At 45.5% G+C, this 19,484-nt stretch overlaps 2 protein-coding genes across 3 annotated transcripts in view; one reads left to right on the plus strand and one right to left on the minus strand.

Annotated features, from left to right (window-relative positions):
• Nucleotides 1–19,484, plus strand: part of LOC135911178 (uncharacterized) — a 54,308-nt gene that overhangs the window by 12,381 nt on the left and 22,443 nt on the right. The gene's annotated exons all lie outside the window — the stretch shown is intronic.
• The window catches only part of LOC135911164 (protein arginine N-methyltransferase 7-like), an 89,632-nt gene that overhangs the window by 10,166 nt on the left and 59,982 nt on the right, over nucleotides 1–19,484 (minus strand). For both annotated transcript variants that reach the window (XM_065443356.2, XM_065443363.2), the window contains exons 11-13: nucleotides 14,342–14,473; nucleotides 13,666–13,908; nucleotides 10,563–10,723 (exon numbers count right to left, since the gene is read on the minus strand). In XM_065443356.2, the coding sequence (XP_065299428.1) occupies nucleotides 10,563–10,723; nucleotides 13,666–13,908; nucleotides 14,342–14,473 (536 nt within the window). The remainder of the gene's footprint in view (nucleotides 1–10,562; nucleotides 10,724–13,665; nucleotides 13,909–14,341; nucleotides 14,474–19,484) is intronic.

Raw genomic sequence — 19,484 nt, forward strand, 5'->3', positions numbered from 1 at the left:
TCAAGTGGTGTCAAAGGCAGTCGAGTGAAGTGCCAGTTCCGGCGTGGCAGTTGCTGCAGCAGCTCCGTCGTCTTGGTCGAAGTACCCCGCACCTCCACCACAAAACTGTTATGGTTAATGTTGAACCGGCTTTATTTAAAGAATGAGGTTGATGGTGAAGTAAAGATGGCGTCCCGAGGCTGCGCTAGCTAACATCTTCCTCCTCTTCTTCTCGACCGGCTCATGCCATAGCAATATTACACAAATAACAGATGTTGGCTTGAATAATTCTCAGTCATGTGTTACCATGATTGACGTCACAGCGTGAACTCATGTACGTAGGCGCACTAGCACGTGTATGTCATCCTTTGGCTTGGAGTGTCACGGCCACGAGAAGGGAAAACGATGTTCGGTTTGAAATTTCAGATCTTTCTACGGCGTGTAACGATGTAATACTTTGCAGGCACGATCGTTATCGCACATTGTGTGCTCAGCACTTGTCAGCTCAAAATGTTCAGACTTGGTAAGTGGTCCTTTAAGGTCCTCAATCATTTGTTGTAACTCGTCTCCAGTGTAGCTGAACAGGACAATGCCATCTGCAAACCGAAGGCTGCCGAGATAGTTGCCATTGATTCTTACTCCTAAGCCTTCCCAGTTTAATAGCTTGAATACTTCTTCCAAGAACGCAGTGAATAACATCAAAGAGATTGTGTCTCCTTATCTGACCTCTTTCTGTATAGGTATCTTCCTACTTTCCTTGTTTAGAATTAAGGTAGCTGTGGAATCTCTGTAGATATTTTTTAAGATATTTATGTGTGCCACTTGTACTCCTTGATTACATAATGCCTCTATTACTGCTGGTATCTCTACTGAATCAAATGCCTTTTCGTAATCTATGAAAGTCATAGAGAAGCTGCTTGCACTCTGCAGATTTTTCAGTTACCTGATAAATGAGATCGATATAATCCATTGTGGAGTATCCCTTCCTGCAGCCAGCCTGTTCCTTTGGTTGACTAAAGTCCAGTGTTGCCCATATTCTATAGGAAATTATCTTGGTAAATATATTATATAATACTGGGAGTAAGCTAATGGGCCTATAATATTTCAATTCTTTACCATCTCCCTTTTTGGGAATAATTGTAATATTTGCATTCTTCCAGTTCTCTGCGACCCTTAGAGTCGACAAACACTTCGCATAGAGAGCTGCCAGTTTTTGAAGCATTATGTCTCCTCCATCTTTGATTAAATCGACTGTTATTCCATCTTTTCCTGCCACTTTTCCTCGTTTCATGTCTTGCAAGGCCCTTCTAACTTCATCGCTGGGTATGGAAGGAGTCTCTGCAACCTGTTCTTTTTCTTACAGCACAAAGGACAAGGACGAGACGAGTGCACATACACAGCACTGTGTATGTGCACTCGTCTCATCCTTGTTAAAAGGAAGTTAAATTACGGGGTTTGACGTGCCAAAACCAATTTTTGATTATGAGGCACGCCGCAGTAGAGGACTCCGGAAATTTCGACCACGTGAGGTTCTTTAACGTGCACCTAAATCTAAGTACACGGGTGTTTTCGCATTTCACACCCATCGAAATGCGGCCGCCGTGGCCGGGATTCGATTCCGTGACCTCGTGCTCAGCAGCCCAACACCATAGCCACTGAGCAACCAACCACGGCGGGCCTCGTCCTTGTTCTCTGCGCTGTAGGAAAAAGAATGTTGCGCCAACTTGCCCAAGCTTAAAAAGTCTCTGCAACTGTTCATTACTGCTTCGAATGAAATATCGTGGCCCCTCTGGGATTTGTACAGGTCAGCAAAGAATTCTTCTGCTACATTTATTATACCTTCGAGATTGCAGATGATATTACCCTATTTATCTTCAAGTGCATACATCTTGGTTTGTTCTATGCAAAGTTTCCGTCTCACCGATTTCATGCTGCGTCCATTTTTTATGGCTTCCTCAGTTTTTCTCACATTTTCGAATATCTCTTATTTTCTCCTTGTTGATCAATTTTGACAGTTCTACGAATTCTATCTTATCTCTTGAGTTGGACACTTTCATTCTTTGTCATTTCTTTATTAGGTTCTTTGTTACTTGGGAGAGCTTGCCTACAGGTTGCCTTGGTGCCTTACCTCCCACTTCAATTGCTGCCTCTGAAGCAAGCCTAGTTATGGTTTCATTTATTACCTCTATGTCATCTTCATCTCTCTGTTCTAAGGCTGCATATTTCTTTGCAAACAGCAGCCTGAATTGGTCTGCTTTTACCCTTACTGTGTCTAGGTTGGCCTGTTTCTTCCCGACCAATTTTACTCTTTCTCTCTTCAAATTGAGGTGAATCTGAGCCCTCACCAACCTATGATCACTGCACTTTACTCTACCTAACACTTCAACATCCTTCACTTTGCTGGGATCGGCAGAAAGTATGAAATCAATTTCATTTCTTGTTTCGCGATCAGGGCTTTTCCAGGTCCATTTTCTGTTGCTATGCTTCCTGAAAAAGGTGTTCATTATTCGCAAAGCCTATTGTTTCTATACTATTTTAGGCATAATTAGTTTTAGATAAATTTCTTGTTAATTTTTGTGCAGAATATAACAGTGATGCCTGATCGCTGAATTTTGATTTCCTTAATACTGAAAAAAATTGAATTTTTCAGTATGAAGTACAATGGTCTCACTTGCAAAAAAATTTTTTTTTTAGAAAGAGACAAACGCCCTGAAATATAAAAATAGGCTCACAATTATGTATATGTTCGTTCCTTCTAAAGCAATAACACAAAGGAAGACACAATGTCCCTATAATTTTGCAACAATAGGTTTTGTAAGCGACCACAACCATTTAACATTGTATGAGACATAATTGCTTTAAAAATTAAGCTAGAGCAATGATACTTCGCCCAGAGTACTGCGTGAACGCCACAAAGAATATGTCCAATTTTCACTGAAATCGGAGGCAGTGGCTCAAAAGCTGGGGATCTTGGCCTGTGTCCCCCTTTAAACATGAAAAAATAGTTGCACAAAACATTGTGTACTGCAAACTGAAGCTGGTGTCTTTAAAAATGTATTACAACTATATACTGTCTGTAAACATATTGTAACAATGTTAATAAAACAACAATATTTATTAAGGGCGAACTTGTGCCCACAAGTAAAAGTCACTGCGGTCGTGAAGAAATCCGCGGCAGTCGCGTTCTCAAACTGGGCTCGAACCGTCTTCCTCTTTCTTCTTGCGTGACACCTCGTGCGCGTGGCGCATGCGAGCTAGGTCCAACTGGCTACCCATGCCACGAAAATCGCTGCCTGTTGTTGAACAACAACACGGTAGGGCATGCACAGTGTCCAATATGAAGGGCGCGCAACTTGAATGTGACCAAGTTGTCGCGGCATTATCCCCCTCCTTACTGCATCGGCCCGATGCGCGAGAGGAAGTACGGGTTGCTGTGGGCTCTCACATTTTTATGCGAAGCATATTACGAGGGCTCAACCCAGCTCCTCAGGCGCGGCGGTGACCATGAAATCACGTGACACCGTGACGTCACGACAGAGGAGAACGAGGGCTCAACCCAGCTCCTCAGGCGCGGCGGTGACCATGAAATCACGTGACACCGTGACGTCACGACAGAGGAGAAGTGGCTTTGGCTCAACTCTTGCAAGACGGGCTGGGTGGGAATCGAACCAGGGTCTCCGGAGTGTGGGACGGAGACGCTACCACTGAGCCACGAGTACAACGCTTCAAAGCGGTACAAAAGCGCCTTTAGTGAATGCGGTGTTGCCTTAGAAACGCGCTGTTTCTAAGGCGTGCGTCTCTTGCTCAGGCGCACATTTCGTTGCCGCGCCGAACGCTGCTTTGCTCGACGCTCACCGCGTCCAATGCGGGGCGCGTAGTCGCTGCCCTGTAGCCCATTGTCTTACACCCCTTGGCGGGTCGACGGGAACGCTGTCGCGTTCCACTCTTGAAGGCGAAGAAGTAATGCATGAGTTGTTTCTTCGTCTAGCCGAACCAAATATAGCCAAGCAACAGCAGTTCACCAGGCTAAACAGTGGTTCAACAACTAAAATAAAGGCTAGTATGCTTCGCATCCTGGGCTTAACCTTACCTAAGCCACAGCCATTTTTTTCTTTTTCTTTTCTTTTTTGTTCATGACCTTCCCTGGTAGGGTTTTATGCTGATAACATGCACAACTTCCGCAGAGTTGCGCCGTCTTGGGCTCTCATGTCCAGCGGAGTTCACTTCGTAAGTCACGTCGCTTATACAACGAAGTATTCCATAAGGGCCGAAGTATCGGTGCAGAAGCTTTTCAGGCAGTCCACGACATCGCACTGGGGTCCATACCCACACCTTGTCACCGGGCTCATAATGAGCTTCACTACGGCGCTCGTTGTACCGGCTGGAGTCGATGCATTGTTGCCGGCGTATTCGGTACTTTGCCATCTGTCGTGCCTCCTCGGCTCTTTGCAAGAAATCATAGAGGTCAGACGAGTTATTGTTTTCTTCATCTAACGGCAACATAGCAGCCAAAGTTGTTTCTTGAGCGGCCGTATTATATGCAAAGATGATGTACGGCAAAATTTCGTCCCACAGCCTATGTTCAACGTCGACATACATCGAAAGCATGTCAGTCAGCGTTCTGTTGAGGCGTTCAGTTAAACCGTTTGTCTGAGGGTGGTACGCCGTAGTTCTCCTGTGATCAGTATGTGTCATTTGCAACAAGCATTTCATTAGGTCCGCAGTAAAGGCTGTTCCACGATCGGTAATAACAACTGTGGGAGTGCCATGCCTGAGCACGATATTGTTGACAAAGAATTTTGCAGCTTCGACAGCTGTTGCACTGTACAGAGAATCAGTTTCTGTGTAACGGGTCAGATAGTCCGTGGCCACAACTATCTACTTTTTGCCTCAAGATGATGTTGGGAAGGGTCCAAGGAGGTCCATACCGACTAGTTGGAATGGGGTTTTGGTGGCGCTAATGGCTGGAGGAGGCCTGCCAGTTTTACGGATGGAGTCTTGCGCCTTTGACACTAGCAACAAGTCTTGACGTAGTGCTGCACTGATGCTAATAACTTAGGCCAGCAGTAATTCAGATGAATCCTGGTGAATGCACGGCTCACACCCATGTGTCCAGATGTTGGTTCATCATGACACGCATGCAAAATTTCTTCTCGCATAGCTGTGGGTACGACAAGTAATAACCGTCCAACGTGGTGCAGTGCCAAGGACCACATGACAACGTTCAACGAAATTACACAGATCCACCGCCTGACTCGAAGGACTTTCCCACCCCTGCACCCGGGGCTGAGCCGAGCGGAGGCGGTGGTGTTCAAACAATTGCAAACTGGTTCCTTACCCACCCCAGTGTTAATGACTCATCTATACTCAAAATTATATGTGAGTGATGTGTGCTGCGTGTGCGAGCGGGGGAGGGCCACCCCGACGCACGTCCTATGGGATTGCACTAAGTTCCCCGATGAAGCTTCGACAAGTACGATTCCGCTGCGACTCACGGCTGCGGCGGAATGCTGCGACCATGAAAGCCAAACCTGGGCCATCCAGCAGGTCTCGGCGGCTCCTGAAAGACAAAGGCTGAGCGAAATCGATGGAAAGTTGCCCCTCAGGGCGACCGACCGCGGGAGTAACATGCGCTGGAGTTGAGTAGAGACCACCCGCTGAGAAGACGTCAGGGCCCGCATCACGGTGCCATTTAATCATGGTGTCGTTCTGCAGGCGACTAAATGAACTTGTTACTCTCTCTCTCTCTCGCTGTTCTCGAAGTTTCTCTTCTAGAGCACATTTCCTCGCATACAAAACGAGGATAATCCTCTAGAGAAAATACGCGGGAGTTAAACGTCGAGTCCCTCCAGGCGCTGTATAAGTGGAAGCAAGTCTGGGTCATCTTGTTGTTGAGCGATTTGTGACGCGTCAACAATGCCAAGGAACGGGAAATCCTCTTCTTCTGACACAGCAGTCTCGACTGGTGCGCGTGACAAGCAGTCAGCATCGCTGTGTTTCCTCCCGGATCGGTATACGACAATAATATCATACTCTTGAAGCCTAAGGCTCTATCTTGCTAGTCGTCCGGATGGATCCTTGAGATTCGCCAGCCAGCAAAGCGAATGGTGATCACTGACTGCTCTGAATGGTCTACCATAGAGGTAGGGCCGAAATTTACATATTGCCCAAATGACTGCAAAACACTCTTTCTCGGTTGCTGAGTAGTTTGCCTCTGCTTTCGAGAGCTTACGGCTGGCATAAGCTATTACTTTTTCCTCACCGTTCTTCCACTGTACTAGTATGGCATCGAGGCCGACGTTACTCGCATCGGTATGAACTTCAGTGTTGGCTGTCTCATCAAAATGGGCAAGGATCGGAGAAGCTTGCAGGCATTTCCTTAACTCATCAAAGGCGTCTTGTTGTTCGTTTTCCCACATGAAAGGTTGATCTTCTCTTGTTAGCATTGTAAGGGGCTCAGCAATCTTTGAAAAGTTTTCCACAAATCTTCTGTAGTATGTGCATAAACCCAAAAAGCGTCGCACTGACTTTTTTTCTGTGGGTGCCTGGAACCTCGCAACAGCTGCTGTCTTTTTGGGATCTGGCCGCTCGCCTTCAGGACTGATGACGTGTCCGAGAAACCGAAGTTCATCGAAGCCGAATCGCCATTTTTCCGGCTTAATTGTCAAGTCTGATGCGCGGATAGCTCCTAGTACTAGTCGCAGGTGCTCTAGATGTTGGTCAAATGTGGTGGAAAATACGACCACATCATCCAAATACACTAAGCACGACTGCCATTTCAATCCTGTGAGCACAGAGTCCATCATTCGCTGGAACGTTGCAGGCGTGGAACAGAGGCCGAATGGAAGTGCTTTAAATTTGTAGAGGCCATCAGGGGTTACGAATGCTGTCTTTTCACGGTCCCACTCATCCGCCTCTACTTGCCAATATCCACTCTTGAGATCCAGGGAGGAGAAAAACTTTGCACATCGGAGCCGATCTAACGTATCGTCGATACGCGAAAGGGGATATGCATCCCGCTTAGTTACGCTGTTCAATTTACGGTAGTCGATGCAGAATCGAAGTGTGTTATCTTTTTTTCTTAACAAGCACTATAGGAGACGCCCATGGACTGCTGGAAGGCTGAATAACGTCATCTGAAAGCATCTCCTCTGCTTGCTTCTTGATGATCTCCCTTTCTTTTGATGAAACTAGATACGGGTGCTGGTATACCGGTCTTGTGGCGTTCTCTATTATGATTTTGTGCATTGCAACAGACGTGCGCCGTACCTTCGAGGAAGTAAAGCAGCCAGAAAAATCCTTTATCGGGGCATATATATTTCTCTTGGGCTTCCGGGAGTCTCGGGTTGACGGTAATTGATCTGTCGACACTGCAGGTTCCTGGCAGGGCAGTTGACGTTGTAGTTAGGCTGCATAATTCGGTCACTACACAGAACTCGTGGAAATAGGCAATAGCTGTTCGTTGTGTGATGTGTTGGAATTCATTTCCGAAATTCGTAAGTGCAACATTTTCACAGCCATCGCTTAACTGAACAAGACCATCATACCTTGCTGGTGAAGCAGTGCACTGACACGGACACAGTGAAGACAAACAGGAAAAGATGACACTCGCTGCCTGTTTGTCTTCACTGTGTCCGTGTCAGTGCGCTGCTTCACCAGCAAGGTATGATGATCACTCACCAACTAGCCCAACTCTCCACTTTACTGAACAAGACCCCGAGCCACGCAAATGCCTTTGTTGAAAAGGAGCTCTATTTTTCCATCCGCTATGCCTTCGCGGTTGGAAAATCTTTCATTCTCCACAAGAACCATTATACTGCAGCGTGGCGGCACAGTTACGTCATCATCAACGATGCGCAGTGCAGCGAGACGTCGCTCCTCAGATTCTTCCACAGGTATAGCTTGTTTTGTTGAGAAAGACACACTGGACCTACATAGGTTAATTATGGCGCCGTTAGCTTGTAGAAAATCCATTCTCAATATAAGTTTCCGTGAACATTCTGGCAGTACAATAAAGTCAGAAACGTAAGTAAAGCCTTTTATCGTAAGTCTTGCGGTGCATCGGCCAAGGGGCGTTAATAAGATGACTGCCTGCCGTGCGTATCTGCGGACCAGTCCACTGCGTCACAACTTTTTGAAGCTTCGCCATTTTGAAGCTTACTACCGAATAATCAGCGCCAGTGTCAACTAAGGCATTCAGCTCGCATCCGTCTATTATCAACCGCAAATCTGACGTAATCGTTTCGTTCCTGCACCTGTATACTGGAATTATCAGCAGCCTCATCTCCACAGGTCGCTTGCTTCAGTTTTCCTGGTGTGGTCTCGGTGAACGACGCCTAGGCAATCTTGGAGACGCACGTGGGCTAGGCGATCGGTAGCGCATGGGCGACGGTGACTGTTGTTGATGTTGGCGAGGAGTAATGGGGCTTTGACGCGTCGACAAGCATTCTTCGATCTCCACTGGCCTTTCACCGTTTTGGGGGCATGGTGCGCTTAAGCGAAAACCCCTTAATCCAGCTTGACGGTACGGCCAGAACCTATACAGGTGACCCGCTTCTCCACAGTGGAAACACAGAGGCCTATGCTCGTGGTCACGCCAGACGTCACTTTTTCGGGGCCTTTGTTCCACAAAACGAGGTGCACTATGTGCTGAAGGCGGATAGGCAGCCGGTGGTTCCAGCAGACGAGGTGCACTGCATACTGTCGGCGGGTGGTAAACGGCTGTCGCAACTGCTCCACCACTGTGAACCGCGGCTTGCCTGAGTATGTCGGCGTACGTTGGGGTGCGCCACATCGGCTGTGGCTCACGGTCTGGATCCCATATGACCTGCCTCAGTTCGTCCCGGATAACGTCGATGATAGATAGTGCAGTTGGAGTCTGAGGTGATAGCAGCTTGTTGAGCTCTTCCCTGATCACTGACCGGACCAGCTCCTGCAGGGCTTCAAGGTCGTTTGGCACGCCTCCAGAGAAGACGTGGGCAGGTGCACAGCTTGCCTCATGGTTGTATTGCCGAGCCCGCTGTTCGAGCGTCTTTTCGATGGTCGTTGCTTCGTATCTGAACTCGGCGACCATGCGTGGTGGGTTGCGGACGAGAACTGCGAAGAGTTCCTGCTTTGCTCCACGCATGAGATGGCGCAGCTTCTTATCTTCACTCATGTTTGATCAGCATGCTTGAACAGGCGAGACATGTCCTCGATGCACATCGCCACGTTCTCGTTTGTGAGTTGGTTCCTAGGTTGAAGTGCGATTTCAGCCTTTTCTTTCCGATCCATGCTGGGGTACGCTGCTAGCAGTTGTCGTCGAAATTCCTCCCAAGAGGACAAGGAGGGTTCGTGGTTTTCATACCACGTTTTTGCGCAGTCCTCCAAAGCGAAATACACGTTACAGAGTTTCTGTCTCTCATTCCATTCATTAAAGCTTGCCACTCTCTCGAATAGTTCCAACCAGTCTTCCACGTCTTCGAATGAGTCGCCGTGGAATGTTGGTGGCTTGCGAGGTTGGCTTACCACCAGCTGTGCGGGTGTTACCTGGCTAGTCATTGTGGCGGCGTCTGTTGTCCGAGTTTCCCTTGGCATGAAGAGAAGAGGGCCGAATTCGGGCGAGTCACCTCGAAGACGACGGCTGGTCTGCTGGTGGGTGTACAGGTGTCAGTTCCACGGGATGGACTCGCTGGTGGTCGGGGCTACGTTGACTTCCGTTCGTGGGGCTTCGACTCATACCTCGCACCTCCACCAGAAATGTAACGATGTTAATAAAACAACGATATATTAAGGGCATACTTGTGCCCACAAGTAAAAGTCACTGCGGTTGTGAAGAAATCCGCGGCAGTCGCGTTCTCAAACTGGGCTCGAACCATCTTCCTCTTTCTTCTCGCGTGACACCTCGTACGCGTGGCGCATGCGAACTGGGTTTAACCGGCTACCCTTGCCACGAAGATCGCTGCTTGTTGCTGAACAACAACACGGTAGGGCGTGCACAGTGTCCAATACGAAGGGCGCGCAACTTGAATGTGACCAAGTTGTCGCGGCAATATCATTACATTTTAACGAGAGATGTGGGGATTGACACAAAGTTTTGTATTTTTACTCAAATTGTAAAAAAAGTTGGCACCTTTAAATGTGGAAGAACAGCTACACAAAAGATAGCATATTGCAAACTGTTCAAAATGTCTTATTTACCTATTTGCAAAACCTAATAGTATTCACACGGTGGCTGTAAATCAAATCATTACACTTTAATTAAGGAAAAAACAATGCGCTAAAAAGCAAATACTGGATGCTTCTTCAGACATCTGCCCAACATACAGTTGTGTTATCTGTATAGAAAGCCTCACTGCTATTCAAAATGTTGTGCATGCTAAGTGGGACACCATGCATGTGTTTTTGGGTGCATGTAGTAATATGAACATGCACTAGAGTAGTTATGCTTCAAAACTTGACTGGGTTGACCTTTTAATTGAATTCCAACCACAGTCAACCCAACTAAGTCTTCTAAAAGTGACAACTAAAGGCCCTTCAAAAACTGTGGAGCAACATTACACTTAACCTGTCCCCAGTGGACAACGTTCACAATAGATTCTTACCTTTCAAACAGCACCTCTCCAGTACATGATATCATGCCTGTTGATTCAGGGTCTTTTGTAATGTCAAGCTTGACAATTGTAAACTCTTGTGTCATGGCCATGCATGGGTACTCCCACAGTGGTTGGGGCTCCACACGGTCATCAGCGACGAACTGGGCATCCTGAAAACGTTTAACTCAATAAACACTCCATAAGGATAGTGCTTGTGCTGTTAGTTTTGAAACCCACATATTTCTGTATGAGCTGTTCTGGGCAACTGGAAAACTGTAAATGGTTCCATCTCACAAACTTGCTTTCAAGCAACTTCGCACTTGATTAGTGTGTCTATTTCGCTTGCAAGTATTGCATATAAGTAAGATTCTTCGTTTGTGGGTAAAGCCCGGTAATTCCCAATTTTTACCCCTTACACAAGTTTTGGGTTAAACCCGATTTCTCCCCAAAATTCTGCCCTTTCGTAAGGGGCAAGAAAAAATGCAGGTATCCGAAGGCTGTGCTTTGTCTCAGTGCCACTACTGCATTGGAAACGCGTGAAACGTCAAAAAGAGTGCAATTAAAATGGTGAGAAAATCTCACTCAACCAAAAGAAAGAAACGGTAAGGTGCATTCCTCCCTGTTTCACTGTCTTCCTGTTTTTACTTGCACACACAAAGCGATGAATCCTGGGAATAGCACGCCACATGTTGTCTATGGACAAGCCAAAGCTGTTTGGTTTGTCATAGGTTTTACCACCGGAGCTGCTGCTGACAGACAACGAAAGCATTGGCAATGGTGCGATGAATTTTTTTAAAACTCCGGCAAAGAAGAAATGTTATGTGTTTCTTACAATCTGGGCAGATCTTGAAGATGGTACAATGTCGCACAGTGTCTTGGTAGCGTTACCTGTCATGAGGAAAGGACTGCAGGATTTGGGCCGATCCAGTAGCAATGTTGTCTAACAGATTGTTTCACAGCGCTAGCTCCCACAAGAGAAGAATGGGAGAAAATGCTCCCGCTTGTGCCATGTGATGAGAAGCATGAGAGAAGTATGCGTACTAATCAGACTGTTGTGCTAGGGGGCAGAGGTTCAATGCCATCATGGGACACTTGATTTTTTTTTTATTGAGAGGCTCAAAACAATGCGATAGAGAGGGAGAGAGTGAGAAAAACTTTGTTTCAATGACTTCTAGTTCGACTTATCAGTAGCATTCTTGTTACCATAGAGCGGCAGAGCCATGTTGGCCTCTCATGTGGTTAATGTGTGCCACGAGAAGAGGCCACACAGTGTCATCATGTTGCAGTGTTAGAGCAGTCCAGCTTTCCCAGGAGTTGGGATAAGATGGGATTGAAGAACAGTTAATGATTTTGGGGGATGAGAGGGCTCGGGGGCAGCTCACTACCATGCTCGCTACCAAGCACGCTCTGCCCTTGTGACAATAAACTGCGATCATCATCATCATCGCAAGCGTACTAGCAACCGTGCTTGTCTGTGGGATTTTCCCGTGGAAGTTGCATTATAACCGGCATTTCGTCCCACGCAGCTACACTGTAAGCAGTACATCACCGTATGTGTATACATAAAGTTCTATGGGAGGGTAAACAGCGGTCAGAAAACGCCGCATTATAGCCGGTTGAGCACTAAAAAGGGTTATAAGTCGTTTAAGCTGTTTTGCAAGTCTGCCGTTGCAGCTTGATAATGCTTGAATTGAGCAATACATACTTGAAGTGACAGTACAGCGAAACTGTGTGAGTGACTTCTTGTTGCACATGCAGTTCGGCATTCTGTTTTCCCGGTTCTAAGTTCCAGTGCTTGACTGAGTTGACAGACCTGAGCTGACTGAGCACAAAACCATAACTTTCCCAGCCGGACAAAACAGCACTGGTTAGGTCTAACAGCCAAGGGCAGTGTGAACGTGATGAAAATTACTCGCTAGCCAGTGTGGTGGGGTGTGGCTGACTGCTGTGAGAAGTTTCCCACTATGGTGATATGTTCGTAAGAGTGGCTCAACGGTGATCGAACCAGAGGATCACATGCTGATGGCTATAGAAAAGGCGTTTGGGTCTGTGGGTGACCAGCTGAAACTACAGCGAGCATGCCTACCAACCTTCTCTACGTGTTTGCTTGACAAAATGGGTTAAGCTAGTGTGTATGCAGAAAGCACCAAGCTGACTGTGCAACGCAGTCTAAACTGCCACGGTGTCATGCAGTCAAAATCGCACGTAACATCTCCATGTTGCAGCACCACGATGATGTGCGACACACATCAGGCTGTGTGACAGGCAAACACACGTCCATACAGCCTTGACTACTGACATGCTCGCTGTAGACGTACACCACTGTGTACGTCGAAGCATTTCGGCGAGGGTCTCGTTCAGACGCTCCGTAAGACCATTTGTCTGCAGGTGATAGGCAGTTGCCCTCCTGTATTAAAGTGGAAAGTTGGGCGAGTTGGTATGGATTCATAATGGTAACAGCGTGAACAAGACGACGACGGAGTGAAAGAACACAGGACAGCGCTCGTCCTGTGTTCTTTCACTCTGTCGTCTTGTTCGCGCTGTTACCATTATGAAAGTTGTCCTCCTGTGACTTGTCTGGCTGTATTGTGAAATGGCTTGGGTTGACCAACACTGAGTCAAAGTTGGTCAACAAATCTGTTGTACTGCTGGCATAGTACAATTTTAACTTGCGTTTCTGCATGGAAATATTTGAATAGCAGCATTTTGAAAATAAATTGTTTGCCGAGTTGAAACTCTTTACACCTTCGCAATTTTTTTTTTTAAAGATTTGTCAGCTTTTGGCTGTTGCATAGGGTTTAAGGTTAACTCCACAACTATTCAAATTATTCAATTCAAACCAAAAAACTGATATTTTTATTTTTCATGTTTACTCCGAATATAGAAGTGGTCCTGTGGAGAGAGAGCCCACTTCTACCACACAACTAAAACTGAAAACAGTATGTGCTTATCATGCGTTCATTGCTACAGCATAAGTAAGCACCAAATAGCAAATACACTAGCTCAAATGGAAACTGAAGCAGGACTATGGCATATCTATTAAGTGCAACTACAGCTTAACGGTTACAGTGTAATGAGGTATAAAAGAATATTGCTGGCACATTAAACGTACCTGAACCAGCCGGTCAAATGAACGCAGGTTGAAACCTTGTGTGGCTTGAATAGGAGCTCTAATCTTCCAGAGGTCCCTGAAGTGAACTGCCACCCCTTTTAAACAGAAGCCTTGAGGAATGGTTACAATAGAGTCTGGAGGGCCCATTAGGTGTTGCAGTGAACATTTTTGGTACCAGAATTTTAGGTTATGCCATGGTAGGATGCTGGTGCTGAAGTGTGGCTCACCAAGCAGCACAAATGCCTACAGAGAAAATGGAATTTCATGTACTAAGATTACAAACAAGTAATAAATGAAATAGTTTTCCTAATTTTTTTTTTTAATATTTGGGGTTTTACGTGCCAAAACCACTTTCTGATTATGAGGCACGCCGTAGTGGAGGACTCCGGAAATTTTGACCACCTGGGGTTCTTTAACGTGCACCTAAATCTAAGCACACGGGTGTTTTCGCATTTCGCCACCATCGAAATGCGGCCGCCGTGGCCGGGATTCGATCCCGCGACCTCGTGCTCAGCAGCCCAACACCATAGCCACTGAGCAACCACGGCGGGTTAATAGTTTTCCTAGCACTGCTTATAATACATGAAAAATTTAATGCTATCTAAACATTTATACTTCTAACTTAATCCAATTTTTCTATGACAATGGATTTAAATGATTTCAAGTTGAAAATTACCTTTTTCTTCTCGTCTTGTTCAGAGAGGCAGAGTGCATCTTTTTTGATTGCAACTATATTGCAAACTTCATTTTGCTTAGTGTATTCCTCTAGCAAAGAATAAACATAGGTATCTTGCACAACAACGTAAACCTGAAAGAAAAAGAAGCATGGGAAATGTATGAAAATTTTCAATTTGTGCCTGGTGCTAAATCGTAAACTCAAAACCCTTACAGCACCAAAACATACCATATTTGCATATTTAACGTATACATTCTTCGGCTAAAAAGTGAGTTCAAATTCGCCTGCGTGTTACAATCGCAATTAATTCTACTCAACATAAAACATAACCAATTCTTACTTAAAAAAAGCTCTATGCAAGGTAGCTAGCCGCACTACCATCGAACAGTCGTTTTTTTTTTTTGCTGCCTTAATTTGTGCTCGCCATTTTCCAGTTTGCTGTACGTGTGGCATTTCTATTGCATTAGCTAGAACTGAAGATTATTTTCTGTGGTCGGGAGACAGCGAAAAGGAAGTGTAACCCGACTCCGATAGTGACTAGCTGCTACGATTCAGCTGTGTGTGCGTCTGTGTGACTTCAGGCGTCGTGCAAACAACTGTGCATGCCAAGATAGTGCACCAAAAGCAAAAGCACTGATGAAAATAATATTTAAAACGTGTCACATTTTGAAACACTTCTGATTGGACTTGTGCTGCAAGTTCAAATAATATCTGTAAAGTAGTTTAGTAAAATGAGAATGGCATTCACTCTTGGTCTCAGTATGTCAGTATGTTTTGCATCAAGCATATTCTACAAGTGGCTGAATGGCTGCTATCCAAGTATACTAGACAGAAAACAGTTTATGTTCTCATATCTGACGTTACTGCAGAGAGTTCACGCATGGAGTCCCCAGGGATTCTCTAAACTTGACAAAATTCACTGAATCGATAATTTTTAATCTGTTCTTTGCTGGTGCACTACATGTTCCAGGATTGTGAAGATGCAAGTGGTGCCTGAAGAGAATAACTACAACTGTACGAATATTACTGCACATGTTTGAGTTATAATGACTAGCAGAAATCAGGCACAAAGATTGCAATTTTATACAAAGAGGCATAAGAAAATGCGTAGTGACACTTACAGTTTGTCAATAATGTCCTGGAAAATGTTTTTGCCAAGGTATTTATTACCATTTATAGAGCAAGAGGTTACCCAACTTCTTTAAAATACAAAATAACATGTGGCAGATGGCATAATTCTGCCTTTGTGGCCGGGTTACGGGGTGACAGAGATGTTGAATGACAAATGTAACTAACCAATCAGCTAGATAATTAAAACAATTAGAACTTTTACTTAGTACTAGCTGGATTCAGATGCCATATGTCATTTTCTAAAATGTGTACAATTTAAAATGATAGTCGTTGTACAGGAAGGGTTAAAAGAGTATTTACTTTAAAAAATTTCAAACTCAATAGTATACTATTGCCATTTATCTGTAGACATGGGCACCCTTGACCACGTAGTGTTGCCATGAAAAGAAGTACATAAGCTTAACTTAAATACCAATGGTGGGCAGCTGATCTTAAAGGACAGCACTTCCCAATGCAGACACCAGCATGGCTTGAAGTCTGCCGACAACACAGTGAGACAGGCAAGCTCTTGTTACACAATTCAGCAACTAACTACAATTGTTGGGATACAACTGGGTAAAGCACTAGGTGGTGTGTGCCCTCTCTTGAAAATATTTCACTGCAACTCGAGTGAAAAATTCAACCTAGATGTGAATGCATCCTGTACTTGTCGTAGACTGTGTTACTATGTGCTCACAGGCGTGTAACTACAAGGAGCCAGCAATGTCATGGCACTCACAATGGGGCTGTCAAGGTGTCTACTAAATTACTTAATATATATTCCCTGAACTTTCCAGGTTTACCCTGATAATGTCAATAAATTTCCCTGAATATATATATATATGGGCATGTTCAGATAAGAACGGTAATCGAGGTCCCATGACCATTTTTAGTTTTCAATGAAATTTTTATATCTGATGGGCAAATGTGTCCACACAAAGGAATGAACATTAGCTTTGCAAGAAACTTCGTAGTTTTCTCGGAAAAAAATCGTATGTCACAAGAGGTGGAGAACGTCGTTATGGCCACTTCGCAAAGTTGCAAGTTTGGAGCATCACTGCATCCACAATAAATTTTTGCCGCACATAAGTATTTTTCTATTATCTTTTTGTAACATGTACTATACGAACAAATAAAAAAAACATTTTTTCGCTGTGTTAATCTTCTAAATAAAAAATCCCAAACTTTGCTTCCGGAGCTATTCGGTGCAAACAAGGCACTTTTCAGGGCAGCCTCAGGGCAAGATGCCTAAAGATATCTACACTTAATCTTTTTCTCAATATTTTCCAGCTACTTTTACTCACTTTAGGCAAGTTTTGTAGTTCTACACTTGACAGATATTTTTCAATATGGCCTCAAATTCGGCCGAAGTTCAAAAACGTCAAAAAAGTGACAATTTTGACTTGGATTTTAAAAAAAACATCATCATCGAATTTCATTAAAATTTACCTGTATAATCCTCAATACTCGATAATATTAGGGTACCAAAAAAGTGTTGCATTATATTGTTTTAAAGTATGAAAATGAATACATAACTGAGTTCATGATTTCAATCCCTACGATTGCACAGTATTTTCTCTTAGGATGCGCTATCGTGAGAAGCTGGATTTAGTATTGTCTTTTTGTGGGTAACTTTTAAACGCTACAGTTGCTGAGTTCATAAGTGTGATTCTTAAGTTTTTTTTTTCTCTTACAATCAAAGGTCTAAAGCTCCTATTCGCTTTCGTACTCTTCTAACAGTGGGACTTGACTTACTGTAAGCATATTTGAAAACGTTATCTTCGAGTGACGTGTGCTTAGTGGTCGTTTATGCAAACATTTAATGCACCCGTCGCTACTCTCAAGATGCCTTTAACGAGCTGCCGCCGCCCCATGGATGAACCGCGCTTGGCAGCCGCTCCTATAGCTATATAACGCCCGGCGCGACCCTGAATTTCATAGCACCATGTGTGCCGCCACCCCACCGAGGCTTTAGCCACCGCTATCATCTTTCCATCCCAACGCGCACCGAACGCCTGGCAGTTATACCTCAGCCTTGGACCTTCGACCGAGACAGGCCCGATGAGCGGACGTTGTTCGGATCTCGAGTTTCGCGTGTCGTTTTGCAGGCCTGGTAGAGGGTGGGGTCGTTTTCTGTACTCACGTGGTTTCTCTGCTCGAGGGCTCCCACGACAAGCATACTTGGTATCTCAGTCTCAGCTCGTACGCCAGACCGAACCAGCGTCAGTGTCGACGGCGGGCAGCCTGTGTTAAAAATACATCCATCCATCCTTTTTTTGGAAAAGCAGCCCTGGGCCCTGCATCCGTCACCTGCTCTTCTGTCCCACGATAATCTTCGGAAGCGGTGAGCTTTCGCATTCATGATGAGATTTCCGCGGCGAACGTTTTGTGCTGACTACTCAAAAAGGCACAAACAGAGAATTGAAAAAGGACGTAATTTTCGCAGTGTAAAGACACTCAATGTCGCTGCTCTCAAAAAAGTCTTACTTCCCGAAGAAGCTCTCCGAGTACGAGAAAGTGACTTCATCTGTCAGAATTGTTACCGTCGGTTCAATGAAGACATAGATAATATGCAGGCAGAGTCGACTGAAACATTCGAAGAACTCCGCCCTGGAGAAGAAATCGTAGAAAATTTAAACTCCAGTGTCAGCCTTACCTCCGGAATCTCGCCCCTAAAGCCACCGAGCACTCTAAAAAAACGCCTCAGACTTTCATATGCAAAGCGAAAGCAGGAAGAGGTGGCCAGAGCTATGGTGACGAAAATACGATCAGGGACACAGGCAGCATATAATATCCCAGAGACTTTGCGAGCGCCGCAAGAAAAGTGTGCGCAGTGCAGCAGGTGGGAAGACAACCTACATGCTGCCTACAATAGGTGTACGTCCTTTCAAGAGCGTTGCCAGCTGCTGACACTGCTACCACGCAACCTAACCGTGAAACATGTGCAGGAAGTTATTCCAGAGGCAACGAGGTACGTTATTCAAAAATCGAAGAAGATGGTGGATGAAGAAGGCGTATGGTCAACACAGGAGCGATATACAAGATGTAAGCTACAACACGAAGACATTACCACCGTTTTAGAATATTACACCATGGGTGAACTTGATTGCTCTAGACAGACACCGAACAAAAAGGATGTTGTGAGAATCGAAAAGGAGGGAGAGAAGGAATGGGTACCTAAACGGTTCATGACGCGGTCCTTGCGAGAAGCATTCCGCCTCTACAAGCAAGCTCACCCTGCCTCCCAGGTTGGCCTCACAAAATTCATATCCTTGCGTCCTAAGTGGGTGAAATGCTCGCCACAGTGGCAAGTGTGTGTTTGCGTGTGCTGTGCAAACTTTCAGTTGTGCCTCGTGGGACTGCAGAACGCCTCCCGAAGGTCGCTTTCTCCCGATGATATGCAGAGTCTCTGCGTATGCCAGGAACCTACTGCGTCATGTTTCCTCAGGAATTGTGTGCACTGTCCACAAGATGGCATTTTCACTTTGGAAAATTTTGATATGAGCAGCGAGGACGAGGTGTTGATTGCTCCATGGGAATACGGTGAGCTAGTTAAAAAATGGCTGTGGCTTAGCTAAGGTTAAGCCCAGGATGCGAAGCATACTAGCCTTTATTTTAACGCGACAGCGTTAAGGAGCTCGTGTCGCAGAAAAGCCGGTGTCGTCGGCGTCGGCTCAGGCGTGCGGCGCTTGCTCAGGCGCACATTTCGTTGTCGCGCCGAACGCTGCGTTGCTCGACGCGCACCGCGTCCGATGCGGGGCGCGACGCCGCGAGCGACGGCGGGAGTTGGAGCGCCGGTTCTCCTCTGTCGTGACGTCACGGTGTCACGTGATTTCATGGTCACCGCCGCGCCTGAGGAGCTGGGTTGAGCCCTCGTAATATGCTTCGCATAAAAAACTCTGACCGCTTCATCATTTATGAGAGAATTTCTAAGAATGACCATGAAATGGATTCCCCACAACTATATCAGATCTGTGCAAGCAAAAGCAATACATGAAGAAAAACAGAGCTGCGAGAGAGGTGCAATTGTTTT

The sequence above is a fragment of the Dermacentor albipictus genome, chromosome 1, assembly GCF_038994185.2.
Source record: "Dermacentor albipictus isolate Rhodes 1998 colony chromosome 1, USDA_Dalb.pri_finalv2, whole genome shotgun sequence".
In the NCBI taxonomy this organism is placed as follows: Eukaryota; Metazoa; Arthropoda; class Arachnida; order Ixodida; family Ixodidae; genus Dermacentor; species Dermacentor albipictus.